Source organism: Mustela lutreola, chromosome 10 (genome assembly GCF_030435805.1).
Source record: "Mustela lutreola isolate mMusLut2 chromosome 10, mMusLut2.pri, whole genome shotgun sequence".
Lineage (NCBI taxonomy): Eukaryota > Metazoa > Chordata > Mammalia > Carnivora > Mustelidae > Mustela > Mustela lutreola.
Genome location: NC_081299.1, coordinates 109152004 through 109171992, shown reverse-complemented (window position 1 = coordinate 109171992; position 19989 = coordinate 109152004). Strand labels below are relative to the sequence as shown.

The 19989-nt window shown below is 49.4% G+C and overlaps 2 protein-coding genes across 3 annotated transcripts; one reads left to right on the top strand and one right to left on the bottom strand.

Annotated features, from left to right (window-relative positions):
• Positions 1-93: 93 nt before the first annotated feature.
• Positions 94-8521, top strand: ANXA9 (annexin A9). Its single transcript, XM_059135613.1, has 14 exons — positions 94-218; positions 335-435; positions 947-1032; positions 1215-1311; positions 2046-2140; positions 2305-2418; positions 2629-2719; positions 3656-3735; positions 3881-3940; positions 4485-4569; positions 4700-4795; positions 4883-4941; positions 7790-7912; positions 8146-8521. The coding sequence occupies exons 3-14, from the start codon at positions 958-960 to the stop codon at positions 8206-8208; spliced, it is 1038 nt and encodes a 345-aa protein (XP_058991596.1). The 5' UTR covers positions 94-218; positions 335-435; positions 947-957; the 3' UTR covers positions 8209-8521.
• A 575-nt stretch (positions 8522-9096) lies between these two features.
• MINDY1 (MINDY lysine 48 deubiquitinase 1) lies at positions 9097-19203 on the bottom strand. 2 transcript variants are annotated; one of them, XM_059135609.1, is made up of 11 exons: positions 18457-19203; positions 14819-14921; positions 14103-14670; positions 13452-13509; positions 12980-13044; positions 12406-12564; positions 11952-12054; positions 11267-11409; positions 10296-10487; positions 9851-9994; positions 9097-9624 (listed from the first exon to the last, which is right to left on the bottom strand). In XM_059135609.1, exons 3-11 carry the CDS (start codon positions 14553-14555, stop codon positions 9544-9546), a joined length of 1398 nt encoding a protein of 465 aa, XP_058991592.1. In that variant the 5' UTR covers positions 14556-14670; positions 14819-14921; positions 18457-19203; the 3' UTR covers positions 9097-9543. The 2 variants fall into 2 exon arrangements, with proteins under 2 accessions (XP_058991592.1, XP_058991593.1); XM_059135610.1 differs by lacking the exon at positions 14819-14921.
• Positions 19204-19989: the final 786 nt, after the last annotated feature.

Genomic DNA, 19989 nt, shown 5'->3' with positions numbered 1-19989 from the left:
GCCTGTGGGACCAGGTATGGCCTGGTCCTCTCCCACATTTGGGAGGGGCCGGCAGCGGGAGGTGACAGCTGGGCGGGGCTGCTAGAGAGGTCATCTGACTGGCTGCCCAGCCCAGGCTGCACACGCCCCCTCTCCTCTAGCAGACCACACAGAAGCTGGTGCCCACACTGGCAACTGCCAGGCTGTGACAGCGGCCACCTCTCCCCCAGCACCTCTGGGTAAGCGTTGGCCCTGGGCCCTCGTGGGGGAAGGGAGGAGGGAAAGCTTGTGGATCCCTTGGGAGAGGGAGAAAGGAGTTTTCTTTTTCTAAGGTGAGGGCTTGCTCCCTTGTCAGGCACCTATGCACCCATAGGAACGAGTACATCAGCCCCGGAGTCCCACCTGCTGAGCTGAAGGTCACTGTCAGAGACTCTGAGGGGGAAAGGCCAGCAACAGGTAGGCAGCCTGGTGGGCAGGGGGCCAGAAGCTTACTTACTCCTGGGCTGGGGCTGAAGGGGGGTGGGTGTTTTCGGAGTTATTATCTCCTACCCCACACACTTCATCCAGCCACATCACCTCACCTCCCCTACACCGCCTCAGGAATCCCTAGCCAGACCACCAGAAGGAAGGGATGTGGATCTCAGAAGGGGGTCATCCCCCTGAGATCAAAGTTTGGAAGCCTTGGGACCCACCCTGGAGTCAGGGAGGGTTTGTTTGGTGCTTATTCTAGCAGCATTCCTGATCAATCCTCGCTTCCTGAAGGAGGGGTGAGAGGTAGGGAAGATGGGGACTTTCATTTACCCCTCCATTTGGGCTCCCAAACCTGCCAAACTGGTCGATATTTTCTTTCTGCAACATGGGAAAGGAACAGCGTGGGACATGGGCCTCAGGGCTCTGGGGGTCATAAAGAGGCCCAAAGGGCCAGGAAATTCTCCACAGTTCGCTCCTGTTTCCCTCCTTGGGACAGCCAGTCATACCATGTCTGTAACCAGTGGGAAGACAAGACCATCCCTGACCCAGGAGATCCTCAGCCACCTGGGCCTGGCCAACAAGGTAGGGACTGTGATCATCAGAATCACTGTTACTATATCAACTCCAGGGCTGTGAGAGAATAGGGGATGGGAAAAGGGAGAGCGGGCCCTGAGACCAGGCCAAGGGCCCTGCTGAGGCACTGGGGCAGGCGTGTGCAGACATGTGACTCTCCCCCCAACCTCCCACCTCTCATGTTCTTACAGACTGCAGCTTGGGGAACCCTGGGCACCCTCAGGACCTTCTTGAGCTTCAGCGTGGACAAGGACGTGCAAAGGCTGCTGAGGGCCATTGCAGGCCAAGGTGAGCCCTTTTCCCTCTGCCCCTGGGGATCCACCTTTTAGAAACCAGTCTGCAGACCAAGAAGGAAGGAGGAAGTGATGTTGTTCAGTAAATGTTTGTGGAATGCCTTAATTCTTGTATGTCAAGTACCATGGTAGGTATGTCATTCCCATTCTCAGGACACCCTTGTGAGGTAAGTCTTATTTCCATTTTACAGGTGAGGAGACAGGCTTGGTGAGACAAAGAGGCTGGCCCAAGGTCACACAGCTCATAATGGCAGGGCTGGGGTTCTAATCTAAGTCTATGATCAACAAGACATTTCTCCCCCACCACACCAGGTCAGCTTCACCTAATTTTGGATCAGGTTCACATGCCATTTTGGCATCTTATTTGGGTCTTCTTTTTTAATTCTTTTTTTTTTTTTTTTTTTTTTGAGAGAGAGAGAATGCTCAGGAGCGGTGAAGTGAGGGGCAGAGGGGGAGAATCTTAAGCAGACTTCTGCTGAGCACAGAGCCTAAGACTGTGACCTGAGCTGAAATCAAGAGTTCTAGCTGAGACCCCCCAGGCAGCCCTGCATCTTCTTTTGAGGCCAAATGGAAGTGGAGGTGTCGCAACCCCTGCTGTTCACAGCCCTTTCCTGGATCGCCTTCTCTCCTCCTCAGGAGGCTTCAAGTCTGGGAAGAAGGAGGTCCCTGCCCTGTATAGACTCTGTTGGCTTCTGCCCAGCTGATAGCCCAGCCCTCATCTCTGTTCAGGTGTGGACCACAGTGCCATCGTGGGCGTACTGACCAACAGGAGCAGAGAGCAAAGGCAGCTCATCTCTCGAGTCTTCCAGGAGCGCACCCAACAGGTGAGGCCACTGGCTTCCCAGGAGCAGCAGACTGGGGTGAGCAGCCCCTTAGAAGACATGGAGTACAGCCAACAGCAGCCCACCAGATCTCCCCAGAGATCCCCACACATCCGGGGCCCTCCCCATGGTTTCCACTCCTCTGCTACGGGGACCATTTATTGTAGGACCTACGGAAGTCCCTGCAGGCGGCACTCTCTGGCAGCCTCGAGAGGATCGTGATGGCTTTGCTGCAGCCTGCTGCTCAGTTCGATGCCCAGGAATTGAGGACAGCCTTGAAGGTACCAGGAGTAGAAGCTCACTAGCCATCAAGGAAGTGAGGACACCAATGAGGGGAGGAGAGGGTTGACCAACTTGCCTTTGCCTGCTCCAGAAGGTCGACTTGGCAGGGGTCCCCTTTACACAGCCCACACTGACAGGTGGTCAGCCTCTGCTCTCTACCATCCTCATGGCATGGCCCAGTGTCAAAGTGGTCTCCCAATTTCTTGTAGAGCTCTGGTTCTCCTGAGGATGTGGCTGTGGAAATTTTTGCCACCCGAAGCCCAGCCCAGCTGCAGGAGTGCCTGATGGTCTACAAACATAGTAAGAGCATATGAGGAGGGGGGAAGGGATGGCAGGACAGCCCCTGCTCTCCCACCCTCCCTACAGGCACGCCTTCTGGGGACCTGTTTGCCCCAGCGCTATTCCCTTGGGGTGTCTCCCCCAACTCACCCTTGCCAGTATTCAGTCTCCCAGGGGCAAGAGCCAGATGTGATCATTAAAGAAAGAGAAGCAATGATTAGCCATCTTAGTCGGGGGCTCCGGGGCAGATTCCAAGGTAATGACAACGTTGGGCACTGTGATAGTCCTGAGGGTACCCATGTCATCTTCCCAGCCCCTTCCTGATTTTGCCGTCACACCACATCCCAGGCTGAATGGAACCTTGCTGCATCCCGGGGGGAGGGTGGGGGACCTGCTCTCTAAGTTATCGGTACTCCCCCTCAGGCCCCTGCTTGACTGCCACATGCCTCAGCCACTCATTGCTTACTGGCCTTCTCTCCTCCGCATCTGAACACCCCCCCCCTCTTTTTTGTCTTTCCCCAGTTTTCCTTTGTGCCCATTCTCAGCCTGTCTTAATCTTTCTCCTACCTCTCACTTCTTGCTTCTGGTTTTCTTTTCCTTCTTCTTTTTCTTTCACTTCTTCACATCCTTCCACGTCACTTCTCCTTGCCTCAGTGAGGGGGTCAGACCCTAGCCATCTGGCCTCACAATGGAGGTGTCCCCGTCCCCGCTGACTGCCTCCTTCCCCAAGCAGGTTGTCCCCGCTTGATGCATGACCCTACAGCGCTTGCATTACTCGTGGCTTCGGGCTGTTTTCAGGGTGGCCATGATGGTGCTTCTGCCTTCCATCCTGGGAACTGGCAGCCATCAAGCTCCCCCCAGCCAGAGATGACAGTGTAGGCAGTGGGCTGGGCATATGACAGGGAATAGCTACACTGGGAAAAATCAGACTTCAGAGAGCTCCTAACCCTACCCCAGATTTCCAGGTTGAGGCTGAGGAGGACATCAAATCTGAGACCAGCGGCATCTTGCAGGAACTGCTCCTAGCCCTGGCCAAGGTGAAGAGGACTGGCCTGTGGGGGAGCGGGCAGCATTGCTCGGGTGTAATTAGCAAGAGAAGGTTTTGAGGGGAGGAGTGTGGTTGGTTGTCCTGGAGGTAAAAAGCTCCCCCTCAGAAAGTCCTCCTGAGAGAGTTTCTTCTAGGGGGGTCGCGAGAGCTACTCTGGAATCATCGACTATAACCTGGTGGAACAGGATGTCCAGGTGAGCAGGGGCAAGGAGCTTGCCTGGCCGTGCACGTAAGACACCCTCCTCCAGTGGCTCCTAGAGCCAGGGACAGGTGTACCCGCTTGTCCTGCAAACCTCTCTTTGCCTTGGGGAAGGAGTCCTCAGGGACAGGTGAGGACATGAAGTGTCAATTAGTGACCATCTGAAGCCCGTTCACTTACTTAGCCTCTGATTCCTGAACTCACAGGAAGTGAGCTCCTCAACTGACACAGTATCCTCTCAGGGGCATCTGGGTGGGGGAACCCTCCTCAGACCTTTCCTTGGAGATTATTTAATTCATTGAGTGCCAGGATTTCCCCACATTGGGGAATTGGGCTGTGAGGGCAGAGTCCCTATCTTAGCCCTATTCCTTTTTTGTTTGTCTGTTTTAATCATAAATAGAAGCAATAGCTTCACAGGTCCCATTAAGCTTTTCCACTCTGAATCCCGTTTCCACCACCATGATGATGGATTCTGGGAACATCACAACTGTGGCTCCCTTACCCCCAACCAATGATCCCGGATTACTCCTCCTTCCCAGGCATTAAGGCAGGCTGAAGGGCCCAGCACAGAGGGCACATGGGTCCTAATCTTCACCCAGCGAAATCCTGAACACCTCGTCCGAGGTACACACAAGACTTCTTGTCTTCCCAGCTTACTGTAATGATGAGTTTGGGCCAAGGGCTTATCCTTCTCTGTGATTATCAATCTCCGCACCCATTTATCTTTCTAACTACCTCCCACACCTACCACAAGTGTTCGATCAGTACCAGCGGTGTACTGGGCACGAGCTAGAGAAGACCATCCACCACCTCTTCCACGGAGATGCTCAGGCGGCCCTGCTCAGCCTAGGTAGGGCCTGCTGAGCACATGCGGGGTAGGGCTCTCGCCTGGCTCTTTTTAAGCCAGCTCTCTCCATCTCTCCCTCTCTGCTTCCAGTCTCGGTGATCAGGAACACACCGCTGTACTTTGCCGATAAACTTCATCAAGCCGTCCAGGTGAGAGGGAGGTTTCTTTTCCCTCCCCTTGGAACAAAAACTGGGGGGAGACCTCTTCTAGGCAAGAAAGAGGACGTTTCATGCTGTTGATCATGTGACAACCTTCTATTTAGCTTATAAACATAGTGCAGCTCTCTTTTCCTAGGCTTGCTAACGGCCTTGTGAAGAAGAGAGGCAGGTGTGGACTGTGGTTAAAACTAAGTGAGTTTGACTCAAAAGGGCACTGATGCCAAAATTTGGGCCTAATTGATGGCTAGGAGGCCAGCTATAGGTATGAATTTGCTCTGGAGGACAGCACCATGTCCAATTTCACCAATTATCACCAGAGTAATAATGGTGACAATGCTAGCAAGAATTATGACAAGAGCCAGCATTTCTTGGATGCTCATTGTGTCCCAGGGCCTATGCTGTGTATAACAATATACACATTCCAATTAATGGATGAAAAAACTGAGGTACAGAGGTTAAGTTATTTGCCCAAGGTCATATACAGCTAATAAATAATATAGGCCTCCCATAAAACATATAATGGCTATTATAACATGATATGTTATTTATGCTGGAATTTAAAAATAATTAAAAACCACACACACATAATGGTCCTATAGGACATTGAACTGCCATGTGTCAACTCCTGGTCTGTACCATAGGTGTTGGTCTATACTATAAACTATACCATTAGAGTCCTAGCACCCAGGACCGCCTTCCTCCACAATAGTTGGACTTTGTCCCATATTATCCACACTTAAATTGGTGACATTGGTTTTAAGTAATTCCATACACAGAATCTAGTCATTCTATTCATTGGGCGAGGCCTCCTAACATCTGTCCCCCAACATCTATAAATAAAAAAACTCAGCCAAATTGTAAAGATAAAAGTCGTTATCTTTTTGCTAGGTGGCATAGCTTCTTGTGTACTGAGTGAGAAATCACCATGCCTTATTGGCAATTATTCAAAAGATAGTACATATATGTACGTATTTTATCATCAATGGAGATTTCCATTTTGACAGTAGAAAAATATTTTACTTCCCCAATAATGTCTGTACTGTTACACCAAGCCAACACTAAGACTGGTTTGAAGAGTTGTGGTTATCTGTCTAGATTCCTGTCATCAATAAATTTATCCCAGCAGTAAGTGATTATAATATAATTGGATTGTAGGACCCACGCTCTTGGCTATAAATGCCAGGTTTATCCTAGACATAGGAGTCAAAAAATAATATAGGCCTATTTTTCTGAAAACTTCTTTTAAAAAGGAAAAACTCAATAATATGCTTCAGTTTTATCCTCTCATGAGAAATATGTGAAAACATACGTTGTGACAAATATTTATTCAGAAAAATGACCTTCAGTGAAAGCCTATCTAGGAAAATTTGGACCAGTCTGAACCAGAGAATGAATGCTTATTAAAAGTTCCCAGGGAAGTATAAGATGCCAAGGACATTCTCAAGGAACAAGGCAAGAATTATGTTTAATGTAGGCTTGCTAGAAAGGGTACTTATGCATCAGTAAGAATATTCAGTTAGTGGGGCGCCTGGGTGGCTCAGTGGGTTAAAGCCTCTGCCTTCAGCTCAGGTCATGATCCCAGGGTCCTGGGATCGAGCCCCGCATCGGGCTCTCTGCTCAGCAGGGAGCCTACTTCCTCCTTTCTCTCTGCCTGCCTCTCTGCCTACTTGTAATCTCTGTCAAATAAATAAATAAAATCTTAAAAAAAAAAAAAAAGTCAGTTAGTGAGGACATTGCCCCAATTCTACGACTTTGAAGTAATAAAAGTTGGAAGAAGGGAAAGAATGGAATATTGGGGAGCCATCAATAATCTTTATCACAATTAAAAATTGATAATACATGAAATTTAAGATAAAGCAGACATCAGCGCAGACAATGAGGTAATGATTCCAAATGAAATACAGCATCCTGTTGTTACTTCCTCATTTTTTTTTTTAATGGGAATTTATGATCTGTGTGGATGCCAGAAGTGTGGGTATCAGGCAGTTCTGGGAAGGGTCTCGTGAGTCAAGTAACAGGAAACACTGGGAAAGAAGCTATTAGGAAATTGTGACAGCGCCAGCACCCAGCCCATGACATAAATAGAATTTTTGCAACCAACGTTTTTATTTAGAAATCTCTCATGATAACACATTTATTATGATCCATTAGCATTCATGATTTGATCTAATCAATTATAATTCATGATTTATAATTATATTCACATATTATACCTCTATTATTTCTAAGCCAAACCCTGCATTACCTTCTTTAACCAAAAGGCGGGAGGCTTGGTACAGGTTTAGGAGGAAGACAGTGATGTTGGACCCCAGGGGTCAAACCAGGAGAAACTGGTGTATACAGATGGGGCCATGGGGTGGCCCTGGTAGGTCAGGCTCAGAACCATAAGTCACATGACCCTGCACCCTCTCAGAGCTCCATCAGCTCAGTGTGGGGATAGGCTGGGTATATCGTCCCTGGAGTTGGACGTTAATAACTTCCTGGCTTTCATGCTGGAAGTCTTTATAGGTAGCAAGTTTCTCCTATCCTTTTTGTGAGTAGCTGACTTTGGAGCCGCCCAAGATCTGGAGGAATGAGGCTCTAAGCTACTTGCATGGCCAGGAAAGACACGAGGCCAGAGGGAGAGCTACCCCAGCTGCTCCCACAGAGACTGGTCTTTCCCACGGAATCACTTTCCATTAGGGTGGACAAGGATAAATTTTCCTCTTACACTTCTCTTTTGCCAGGACTCACCCCTCACTTCCCCTTTCTAGAGTAATTTACCATGCTGCCCTGTCTCCACTCTGTGAGAATCTAACTACCTATCACCCTTTCCCCCTTCTGTTTCTCCCTCTACCAGAACCTCAAGCCCAATTACCAAGTCCTGATGCGTATCCTTATCTCCCGAAGTGAGACTGACCTTCTAAGCATCCGAGCTGAGTTCAAAAAGAAATTTGGCAAGTCCCTCTACTCTTCTCTCCAGGTGAGACTTGGCTAGTTCTTAACCTATAGCCCCAGAGCTTCACCCATCAACTCCACTCTGCCCTCCGTGCACACCACCTAGCATATTCATGCCTTGGAGAACTCATGAGTCTTTGGTTAATTTCATACACAACTCTTGACATCAGATAGTTGTGTGGACCAGCACAACGGAGGAAACAGAATGCCTGGGCCATGGTGGTAGTGGGATCTAACACTTGACTCTTTTTTCTGCAGGAAGCAGTGAAAGGGGACTGCCGGTCAGCCCTACTAGCCCTGTGCAGGGCCGAAGACCTCTGAGGCCTCCCTGGGCTCCTGCCCTCCCTACCACGCCATGACATCCAAGGATCTGAGAGCCCTGCAGGAAATCAGCTGGACCTCCAAATAGGATAACCCCTCACTGGGCACCACATGCTCCAGCTTCTTGTTGAGGCTAGAATCTGAAGTTTCTTTTGAATCCCTTTGTTTCCTCATCTCAAAGTGATGCCTGCACCAGGGTACCCCATCTCTGTCTTGGGTATAGACAGCTCTTTGATGGTTTCTTCTCTATTCATCCTTCCCATACCCAGACCAGAACATCTCCTGATTTCTTGAATTCTTTTGGCAAACTTCACTGTTGTTTGTGTTCCCTGATTGAAGTTTGGGTGGAGCAGGACATGGGCTGGGAGGAGACCTTGAAGCTGGAGGTGCTTTGATATGCACTTGGATATTCGGCAGGGATCCTGTTTGAGGTTCTAGGGCTGCAATAAGTGCTCCCCTCCAGGTTCCCCCCACCCCTCAATTATTCTCTCTTCCCCAGGAAATTTCTGGCAAAGTAACTGAGAAACAGGAGCCAGAATAAGGTCAGAAATAGAGGTAGCAAAGGACCATCTGATCAATTTGCCCTCCCCTGCCTGGGAAGTCTTAGATTAGCAGGGAGCACAACCCCTAAACTGCATCTGTCCAAAGCAGGGATTTGGAAACTCCCCTCCCAAACCAGATTACCATTTCCAAGACCTACCAAAAACTAGTAAAAGAGACATAAAAGACAAGAGGCAGGCTTTGGTTCCCCCTGCTGGCCCTATTAGGAATGACATGCAAAGCCCCCCCCCCCCCCCGCGGGCCTCTGTAACCTCCCCCACCTTTTTGTATTCCTTAATTGGGTCAAATACTTAACCCCAAGAGCCACAGGGCAAGGCAAACAACAGATCTCAGGAACGAAGTTTTATTTCCAAACCCCTAGGAAAGCATTACAAATAATGGAGATAGAAACCCAAACCAAACCCTGAAACAACTGGAGTCGGGCCAGCAGGATCGGCAGGAGGGCCTGGCCAGGGGAGGTGCATTCTAGACAAGGACCTCACCCTGGAGCCTGAGTCCATCTGTGGGTGTGACTGTTCTAGGAAAGGTGAGCTGGCAACCAGAAATCCTCACCCCACCAACCCCAGTGTTGCCCTGGATGACGGAGGCAGAGAAGGCAGCAGCATAGGAGGGCAAGATGTCACCAAATCTGACCTTGGCATTGACCACCTGCTTGGATCCCCCACAGTCCATAAATAAGTTACCCTGCATATCTCAGGGGTGGAGCTGGGGGAAGCAAGCAGCACAACCATGGCCTCTGAGAAAGAGGCGGGGCAGCCCCAGCACTGGGCAAAGCTATAGGAGGACACAGTCTGACTCTTGTTTGGGCCTCTGTCGACGCTCCCCGACTGGGCGACCAGATGTGGCTCCTCTCCCCTGTATGAGATTTAACAGTGGGTCACTTGTCAGCCCAGAAGAGTACAAGGACAGAGGTTCTAGTAGGTCCTGGGGGCTGGATCAGGAGGGTTGGTGGGGAGAGAAAAGATGGGACCCTGGGGGGAGGAACCCCTTAAAGAGACAAGTGCAGGATTTGCAAGGACAAGTGTTGGCACTGCGGGAAGAAGCAGAGTGGGGTTCAGGGCCTTTGGGGGCAGCTGCTCACCTGTGGTGAGGCCCGCACCGGCGTGGGCAGCACGGCTGCTTGCTGCTGGTACTCCTCTTGCTGAAGCTGCTGGGCCAGCTCCAAGTCGCTAAGACTCAGCGTGCCCTGCGGCTGCTGCTGCAGGGACAAGGCGATCAGGTAGTCCTAGAAAGAGGCGGAGAGAACAGGAGCAGTGAGGCGGCCGTGGCTTGGGGGACGTTCAACCTGGTTTTAGGTTTCCAAACCCTTCTTGCTTCTCCTTCACATTCACCAGCTCCCCCTCCAGGGCAAGACCCACAGCCAAGTACATCATCTGTGGGGACGGAGGTGGTCTGGAAGGGACTGTAAGTGGGCACGGGTATCGTGGGTCGTGACATCTACAGGAGGAATCGCATCTTACTCGCCTCCAGCAAAGAGCTCGTGAGCAGACTAGCTCTCCGCGCCCCTTCCCAAAGAGCCCACATACCTGGTCTACCTGGCGCTGCTTTTCAGGGGAGCCCCCACCACCCCCTGCTCCAGGCCCCCTGCCGAGGTAGTGATTCAGGTGGAAGTCAGAGTCGCAGAAGCAGCTGTCTCCGTCGACGGTGTGCAGGCTCTCCCACACCACCTGCTCCTCCTGCAGAAAGCCCTGGTCAGTGACCAGTAGGTACAAGTGACTCTGCAGAGAAAAGGACGAACTCGTTGGTGGGAGAGCCAACCCAGAGGCACTTTACTACCAGGAATCAGCTGAGATGCAAAGACCATTTGACTCGTCTGGTGTGCTAGTTAGAGCATGTCGCTGTGAGCACACGTGTGGCTGCGGGGAGAAGGCCCAGATGTCTATGCATGTGCCATTGACTTGTTGGCGGGGGGGCGTGGAGTGTGGCAGTCCCTGTGGTCCAAGTGTGAGACCTCGGTGCTGGGGTCCCACACAAGATGCTGCTGTCTACCCTACTTCCAGTGGCTCTCAGGGCTGGCCTGATGGCTCTGAGGAGAAATCCTTTGCGAGCCAAAGACCTCTCCATCTTCCATGTACTTCCATTCCCTTCCGGGGAGAGGACTTTACTTTGCTGTCCTGTCAAGGGCAGGCTGATTTCTTAGGGCTTGCTGTGGCCAGTGAGAAGGTAGCAGAAACAAAACGTGTCGTCTCTAGACAGAAGGGTTAAAAGTGGGTGCACGGTGTCCCTCCCCCTCTCTTCCCTCCCCTATTCCAGATTAAGGCTGTTTTGTCAGCCTAGGTCCCAGAGCGAAGACAATGTGGGACAGAATGGCAGCCAATCCACAATGGCCATCCAGCATGAAGAATAATTTTGGCTGTGGTAAAGCACAGGGATTTTGGGGGTGATTTGTCACCTGAATTTAATCTACCCTATCCTGTCTGACACACTGACCCGGAAGAAGAAACCAAGAGGCAGTGACAGCTCTCTACCCCCACCCCCATCTCCAAAGCCTCATCACCTTGTGCTTAGTCATGGTGCTGAAGTGGTTGTTTCGGAAAAAGACACCAAGTTCACCCTCCTTGGCAGCTGCTGTTAGCTCACACAGTCCGTGGTAGGTCAGCTGTGCTGCAGTGGTCTCCAGGAACTGCTCCGCAATCAGGCCTGTCAGAAGGGCATAAGGTTGGGGGACGAGGGGCTTGGCTTCAATTCAAAGTCCCCAGTAGAAAGAAGGATCACCCAGAGAGTCCCTGTCAGAGCTCTGCGGATAGTCCCACTTTCTGAAATCCCTTGAAGCCTGGCTGTATTCATTCATTCAACAAATAGTTACTGAGTGACCACCTTGCGTTACGTCTTGAACGCAACAGACATTTCCCCAACTCTCTCTCTCTCTCTCTTTTTTTTAGATTTTATTTATTTATTTGGCAGAGAGAGAGAAAACACACAAGCGGGGGGGGGGGGGGGAAGCAGGCTTCCTGCTGTGCAGGGAGCCCCAGGCAGGGCTCAATCCCATAATCCTGGGATCCTGACCTGAGCTAAAAGGAGACATCTAACCACTGACCACCCAGGTCCCCCTCCCAAACTCTCTCTCATGGGGTTTCCACTCTAGGGTGAGGCGGTGGGGGGAGACAGATGATAAACAATAAACGTAGGCAGCCATAATTCCCTCCACCTAAGACCCACAGAAGAGAGAGCAGAGCCGTCACCTTCTGTCACAAGGTTGGTGTCTCTAGAGTGCTTGCAGGTAATGATCTTCTCCACCAGCTGGTTGTAACTCAGTTTCCCAACTGCGCTCACAGCCTCAGGACTCTGCACCAGTGGTGGCATGGGGTGGTACCAAAACAATGAAGATCTTTTTAGGAAGGAAATGAAGCCCGCCCACAGGATTGCAACCCTACAACCAAAGGTTCCTGAAACTTTCCATTTCTGAAGAACTGACCTACTTGCATACGGTTTGCCTGCATTTGAATGTTCACCCCCCACACACACTCACAAAAAGGTTAAAATTCAAGGAATTCTGCACTGGGTTCAGCCTCTGAAGCCTATTCCATTCCCAAGCCAATCTAACCCCTAACTCCCTAACACCTACCCCGTAAAATTTTGCTTGTCTATCTCGCTTTGAGCTGGATGTGAGTCTCATTTGAGCCATCTCACCCTCACCTGTGGGTCAACAAGCCAGCCATGGTACAGAGGTATGCCCAGGAGGTCAAAGATGCTGCACTCAGGAGTGTACTCAAAGTCAGAGACCCCTGTGAATCGTACGTTGACATCCAGACCCGTGGCCAGTTTAGGCAACACTGTCATTGCATCGTCCACGTTCTGGGGTTAGAAAAGAAAATGATGCCTGTATCACATCAAAACGTTATATGCACCTTCAGCTTCCACAGTCTTATATGCCAGTTATATCCCAATAAAGCTGGGTGGGGGGAATAAAATGATGGCTACTCTAGCCTCCCCTGTCCTGACTCCTAGCTCCACAAATTAAAAAAATTAATCTTTTTTGCCTCTTTTCCCTGGTTCTCTTACAGGCCATGCCATTCCTCCCTTGCCTCAACTCTTCTTTATCTTATATAAGGGAACATATTTTCTAGGACAGAGATACATCCTCCTCCTCCTGCAGAAAGAAATCATAGTTAAGGGGCCTTCTTGAGAAGCAAAAGAAAGGCTTCTCTTTGTAGCCTACGTGTCCCCTTACAAACCTGCAAATTCCTGTGCCCAGAGACCTTTGCCTCACCTGCTGAAAATTAAGCTGAAGTCCCTCTGACTTCTCCTGGGGCTTGATGGACAGGAGGCAGTCTCCTACAAGATAGGATCCCCTCATCAGCTTTCCCCAATTGGCCCAAAAGCTGCTTCCTTTTCTGGAGAATGGTCATGGACCACAGACTTTCAGAGCTGGAAAGAGCCTTAGAATCTAATCCAGACCATTCACTTCTCAGAGGAAGAAATAGACTGACGAAGGTGAAAGGCCCACCCAAGGTCACATCGAAATCTCAGGGCAGAAGTAGGGTTATAATCCCTGACTCCTGATGCCTAGATTTTTGCTTTTCATTCCCCAGCCTTGCACAGAAGCCCTGTAGACCTTCACCCTCCTTGCCACATAAGAACCCCAAATGGGAAGTCCCTCAATGTTCTGGATTTCTGGCTGAGTGGAAAGGGTAAGCTCTTGAACCTTCTGTGTAATTCCTCTCCAAGACCCAATCACTCACCAAGATGGGCCATGAGCTCATCTGACGTGATCACTTCCTTCTGAGGGGGCAGCTTCACCTAGAGGCAGAAGTGGTGACCAAAGGGTTAGGCATGTGTGTGTTTTCTTTCACAGATCACTGGAGGAGAAACACACAGAAGGACAGGGGGAAGGGGAGGGCGTGGTGGAAAAGAAGGCTTGCAACTGCAGTGAGGGAATGAATGTGAAGGATTGCGAGACATTCCCATTTGCGAGACAGTAGAAGATTCGAGAGTAGGACGGAGAATTGTTTTGTTTTGTCTTGTTTTTATGAATTCTTTTTTTTTTTTTAAAGATTTTATTTAACAGACAGGGATCACAAGTAGGCAGAGAGGCAGGTAGAAAGAGAGAGAGGAGGAAGCAGGCTATCCGCGGAGCGGACAGCCCGATGCGGGGCTCGATCCCAGGACCCTGGGATCATGACCTGAGCCAAAGGCAGAGGCTTTAACCCACTGAGCCACCCAGGCGCCCCGTTTTTATGAATTCTTATCTCACTTGTTCAAGCTAAAGAAATACAGAGAATAATCTGGAAAGTTTTTCCTGGTCTGAGAACAGCAGAATGATCAAGGAGGTGGGTCACAGAAGAGGACTTTCCTCAGCAATTTCTGAGCCCCCCATCCAAATTCTCTCTTACCTTCCACTGAAGAAAGAGGATGTTCATGATGGCAAGGAGAGGGCAAGGGCCGTTAGTGCTCTGCATGATGATAGGTGTCCGTTCCCCCTTCCAGGGGATCCACTTTACACAGTAGAAATCCAGCTCAGGCTGTCGGGCCCTGAGGGGTAGGGGGAGCTCCTGGGGCCTGGAGCAGGCCCCCACTGTTTCTACCTCGGGCTGTATCCCAGGGGCCGGCTCCAGTTGGCTTGAACTCATATCAGGTGGAGGGAACTCAAGGTTACCCTGGCCCTGGGCCAGCAGTGAAGCTTGGCCTACAGGCTCCTGTTCTTCAGCTGTCCCATCAGCATCTCCAGCATCCTTGTCTTGGGGCCGCTCCTCTGGTTGTGAGAGGACCTCCTGGTTCTCAGAGCTGACTGCTTCTGGAATCTTGGCCTCACCAGAGTCTGGAAGCTCAGCTTGATGGTGTTCCATGGTCAGAAGAGGTCAATTGAGGGGCACCAAAGGACTTTCCTGCCCTCGGGGAGGTGCCTAATGTAGGCTTGGTATGGGAAAAAGAGACTGATCCACTAAGAAGGAAGTCATTGGGCTGGAAAGCAAATGAACCCAGAAAAGTCTTATTAAAGGACTATAGTATGGAAGGCTAGATAGCATCTACACAGTCACTCCTGGTTATAGGGAATGCATGTCTTTCTTAGCTGGGTGAACAGAAGGGCCCCAGCCTGACCTCCCCTCACCTCTCACAGGCTGTGACCACATGGGACCGACGAGGGTACAGGGCTTTCAGGTTGGGAGGGAGGATTCTGGTGGGACTGAAGTCATTGGATGGAGTCAGCTTCCCTGAAATGATAAGGACAAGGAATGGAAAAAAGATGGAGAGAAAGAGGGAAATAAAGTAGAAAGACAGAAAGAAAAAAGAGAAAGAAATGTTAAAACAGTACAGTTGATCCTTAAACAACAGGGGTTTGAACCACGCAGGTTCACTCTACATGGATTTTTTTTTTTTTCAGTAAATATATGAAATGTTTTCTTTTGTAAATGTAAATGTATTTTCCTTACGATGTTCTTCTTTTTTCTTTGAAGTATAGTTGACATACAATTTACATTAGTTTCAGGTGTATTCCTTGTGATTTTCTTTTTTTTTTAAAGATTTTATTTATTTATTTGACAGAGATCACAAGTAGGCAGAGAGGCAGGCAGAGAGAGAGGAGGAAGCAGGCTTCCTGCTAAGCAGAGAGCCCGACCTGAGCTGAAGGCAGAGGCTTTAACCCACTGAGTCACAAAGGCGCCCCTGATTTTCTTAATAACATTTTCTTTTCTCTAGCTTACTTTATTGGAAGAATATATATGATACGTCTAACACACAAAATGTGTATCAATTGACTGTGTTTTGGGTACGGCTTCCAGTCAACAATAGGTGATTAGTTCAGTTTCGGGGGAGTCAAAAGTTATACATGGATTTTCAACTGTGTGAATGGTCAGCGTCCCTAACCCCTGTGTTGTTCAAGGGTTAGCTGTACAAATCGTTATTAACTCAGTGGTCTTTAGCTCACCCTTTAACAGGCGTCATCTACCATCTTAGCCACGATGGTAGTCACTGCAACTACCCTACACCAAACCACACCCCCCAAGCTGTTCAGGGGCCATCCAGAGCTCAAACTGGTATCCTTAGGGTTCACTTTTCTCCACTCTACCCCAAGGATGAAAAGATTAGCAGTCACTGAGTGCTCAGGGTGAAGAGCGGAGATACAGACAAGACAGATAGTATCATGCCCCGAAACATAAAACACCAGTGAGAAAGAAGTCTTTCTCCTCACAGGTCTCTACTGAACTTTACACAATCCCAAACCACAGCAAAAAGGATTTGGGAGGGATTTCCTCTGGGCCCGAGAGGGGAAATGTAGGCCATGGGGACCTGGGTCAGAGACTGGCTCTGGTAAATAACTACGGCACAAAATCCAGTCCTCCAACAAATTCTGTCAGTAAACTTTCCACATCTGGAGTTGAGGCAGCAACTTCTCTTCAGTTCCTCTCTGCTCCCCAAATCAACTAAACCCAGAGATACTCTCTTGCCCACTCTTTATATGGAATGTGATAGTGCTGATTACTGATTTACATAAGAAATACTTACTCACAGGGGTCCCTGCGTGGCTCAGTTGGTTGGGCTGCCCAGTTTTTTTTTTTTTTTTTTTTTTTTTTTTTTAAGATCTTATTTATTTATTTGTCAGAGAGAGAGAAAGAGAGAGCACAAGCAGGCAGAGCGGCAGGCAGAGGCAGAGAGAGAAGCAGGGTCCTCACGGGGCAATGAGCCTGATGTGGGACTTGATTCCAGGATACTACGATCATGACCTGAGCCAAAGGCATCAGCTTAACCCAACTGAGCCACCCAGGTGTCCCTGGGCTGCCCACTCGTGATGGTGGACTTGACTTCGGCTCAGGTCACTGTTTCAGTGTTGTGAGAGCGAGCCTGTGTGTGTCTGTTGGGCTCCATGCTCAGGGGGAGTCTCCTTGGGGATTCTCTCTCTCCCTCTCCCTCTGCCCCTTCCCTCCACTCGCGTTCTCTCTTTCTAAAATAAATAAGAAAACCTTTAAAAAAAAAAAAAAGAAAGAAAAAAAGGTATAGAAATACTCCCTCATGATGAGCACTGGGTGATGTATGGAAGTGCTGAACTGCTATACAACACAGCTGAAACTAACATAGTACTGTATGTTAACTAACAGGAATCAAAATAAAGACCTAAAAAAATAAATAAATAAATACTCCCTCTACGGTCATCTCCCTACCTCTTCGTATGTTCTTTCTGTCTAGTCCCACCTAGGTCATCTTAGATGTAACCCTGGACCTGTTTAACCTGCTCTCTATCAGCACTAAGCATCGAGTCCAGCACAGACATTTAATTAAGGCTGTAGATAACAAACAGTAAAAAGCCATAAACTCTGTCCCCTGGGAAATATCCTCCTTCAACCTCCTAGCTCCCCTCCCTGCCTTACTCGGGGTGAGAAAAGGGGAGAAATTAGACGTTAGAAATCTTGTCTTTTCCCCAGCATCCTACTAACCTGATACTATGCTTCCTTCTTTTAAAGTCGCAGGAATTCAGGACTAGGTTAAGGCCTGGGAGGTGAAGTTGAAAGATAGAAATTTGGGGTGTCTGGGGGACTCAGTTATTTGGGCTTTTGCCTTCGGCTCTGGTCATGATCTCAGGGTCCTGGGATTGGGCTCCCTGTTCAGTGGAGTCTGCTTCTTCCTCTCCCTCTGCCCCTCCTCCTGATTGTGCGAACGCACTCTCTCTCTTTCTCTCACTGTCAATAAATAAAATCTTTAAGGAAAAAGAAAGAAAAGTTACCAAAAGAAGGCTGGTCACCCAAATTGATCCTCTTTTTGCTTCAAATATAACTTATGCTAGCTGTGTCTCATTTACATGTTGTTCACTTAGAATCAGACTAGCCAAAATTGCCTGCACACCTTACACTTTTTTTTTCACTCTCTCATCTCCTTTTCCCCTCCGCTCCCAAATGACAGTTAGGCTGAGCCTTCAAGCAGAGCCTGAGAAAGTTAAAAGAGCTTGGAGAAAAGCAGCATTCATTTCTTATCTTTTCTGTCCAATGCTAGAAATGATCAATAATTAAGTGGGGGTTAGGCAGTTAGCTGGTGAGGGGGTGAGTCAAAAGAAACCAGGGGCTAGAAACCAGAGGGAGTTGGGTGTCAGAGAACCTGGGCAAAGCCCAGTGGGCTAAGTCTTAAGAAATGGAATGGAGGATTTCCACTCTACAAGGTGCACTCCTGGTGGGGTGGGCACGAGTGTGTCAGAGCAAGAAAGGATGAGGGGGAGGGCACTCAAACAAATCAGGATTTCGTTATCTTCCTCTTTTTTTCTTAAGTCCCACGCATTCTCTCCTGCCCGAATTATCCTCTGGCGGTGGGCGAGGCAGTTAAAATAACCCTCGCCCCTCCCTCGCATGGGCAGTAAATAGCCAAAAGTTGGAAGAAGCATAGAGAATGGGCAGGTACTTCAATAACACATGCACACCCCCACGAACTTTCCCACCCCCATCTCCTTTTCAGTATGACCCAAATCTTCATGCAACTCCTGGTTTAAAATTTTGCCCCCAAATAAGTCCATCACCTCTACCATGCCCTGTCTATTTGCTTGCAAGCGACAGAGGGAAGTTTTCATTAAATGAAGGAAATGAAGGGACAAGCTAGTCGCTTTTACATATCCCTCCTGCCTTAGCTCCTCTCAAAATCTAGACTTGTAGGCACCAAAAAAGTGGTGATACATTCCATGACATCTCCCCAGAGCTGCAGAGGAAAACGAACAGGGTCGAGGTTGGGGGAGGGGTGGCATAAAGGAAATGGTTAAAACAAAGTTTTTACCTTAAAGAAGTGGGTGCTGTTCCTGGATAGAGCAAGAGGGTCCAGTAGTGGCAATTCGATGAGGAAGGTGGCCCCAAGGAGGAGTATTTCCACAGTCCCAGCTGCCTTCCAAGCTGTCAAGGCCAGAGCTTATCCAGGTCTACACAGGTTTATGAGCGGCTGTCCAGGCTTGGTGGTGGCCACTTCCGGACTCACGCCCACGACTGGGGTCACCAGAGGAGGGTGCGGGCAGGCAGAAGGGCAGCCCAGGTACTCCCAGATTGCTCAGAGCGTCTTCGGGATTCCTGAGTTGCAGAGTCTAGGGCATGCGCTCCAGGCCCCGACTACAAGCTGATTTTCAAAGGAAGTTTGTGGTTTTTCTTTTTTATGTCTCTCTCTCTCTTTTTCCCATCGGGACAAAGAAAAATTAGTCAAGGACAAGCTCCCTGGAGGAGCAGGGGCCCGCCCAGCCCTGGAGAATTTCCATCAGGGCTTTCTGACCTGGTCAGCAGCTTGGTGATCGGCCGTGAGGGAGGGAGAAACAACGAGAGAAAAACAACAGACCCTTTCTCTTCCCTCCGCCTGCCGCTGGAAGGGACGGTGCGCTTGTGCCTCTCTGGTGAGAATAGGGAAGAGCAAGTGCCCTTGCGGAGCGTGGGGAGGAGCAGGGCTGGACAGCAGCGGCTGCGTGGATTTGCGCTTTTTCGGTGGCTATGGCAAGCTTTTGCTCTGGATCCAGAGAAACAGGGCCAAAGAGCATGATATTTACATATTCACCCATTTAAAGTTAAAAAAAAAAAAAAAATCCTGCTACTTTCCAAGCCCTTATTGTATCTCCTCCTCCTCCTCCTCCTCTTCCTCCTTCTTCTTCTTCTTCTGGTCTAGAAATGGATCTGGTCAGGCAGAACTGCCCCTTGTGGTGCAGAAAGTTTGGAAGACTCCTCAGGCTCTGGGAAGAGAGGCAGCAGGGAGAGAACTAGCTGAATAAGCAGGAGATCCCAAACCCTTGTGCTCTGGTCCTTGTTCCCACCAGCACAGGCCTGCTTCCCATCTGTCACCTCCTTCCAGTTCTTGGGGCAGGAGAGAGGGGAGCCAGAAAAGCTGGCAGTAAGAAATAAAGGGATGGATCAATAAGAGAGGGGGCATTTAATGATGACAGCACACTTCTTTTCACTACTCTGCACTACTGTGGGGCTGGAAGCTGGCAGTTAAGGGAGGTTGGAACCCCGCTCTACATTCTGAAGGGCCCTCCTAACTTGACTTACAGGGCTGCGGCAGGATGAAACTTCAAGCAACTCTGAAGGCTGAAAGGGCAGTTTGAGCAAAAAAACCCAGGTTACAATGGTCCGGGGAAAAGGAAAAGAGATTTGCCGGGGCTATAGACAAACAGGCTACTGAGTTGTAAAGGAAGTAGCAGCAATAATTGGCCAGAGACCGTAAGTATTAGGTAAAGAAGAGGAGTCAAAGATTATTCTAATGTTTTTATAACATGGTCAGCAAAAAATTGGGGGCAAATGGTAAAAGAGAGAATTCGAGAAAGGAAGACTAAGAACT

Bases quoted from the DNA above. Each gene is read 5' to 3' on its own strand.
- ANXA9 (XM_059135613.1), top strand. From the start codon at position 958: ATGTCTGTAACCAGTGGGAAGACAAGACCATCCCTGACCCAGGAGATC. The intron at 3,736-3,880 runs GTGAAGAGGACT...AGTTTCTTCTAG, and splicing joins TGCTCCTAGCCCTGGCCAAG to GGGGGTCGCGAGAGCTACTC. The intron at 3,941-4,484 runs GTGAGCAGGGGC...CCTCCTTCCCAG, and splicing joins TGGTGGAACAGGATGTCCAG to GCATTAAGGCAGGCTGAAGG.
- MINDY1 (XM_059135609.1), bottom strand. From the start codon at position 14,555: ATGGAACACCATCAAGCTGAGCTTCCAGACTCTGGTGAGGCCAAGATT. The intron at 12,055-12,405 runs GTGAGGGTGAGA...CCACTGGTGCAG, and splicing joins GCTGGCTTGTTGACCCACAG to AGTCCTGAGGCTGTGAGCGC. The intron at 11,410-11,951 runs GTGACGGCTCTG...CCCTTCTGACAG, and splicing joins CACCAACCTTGTGACAGAAG to GCCTGATTGCGGAGCAGTTC.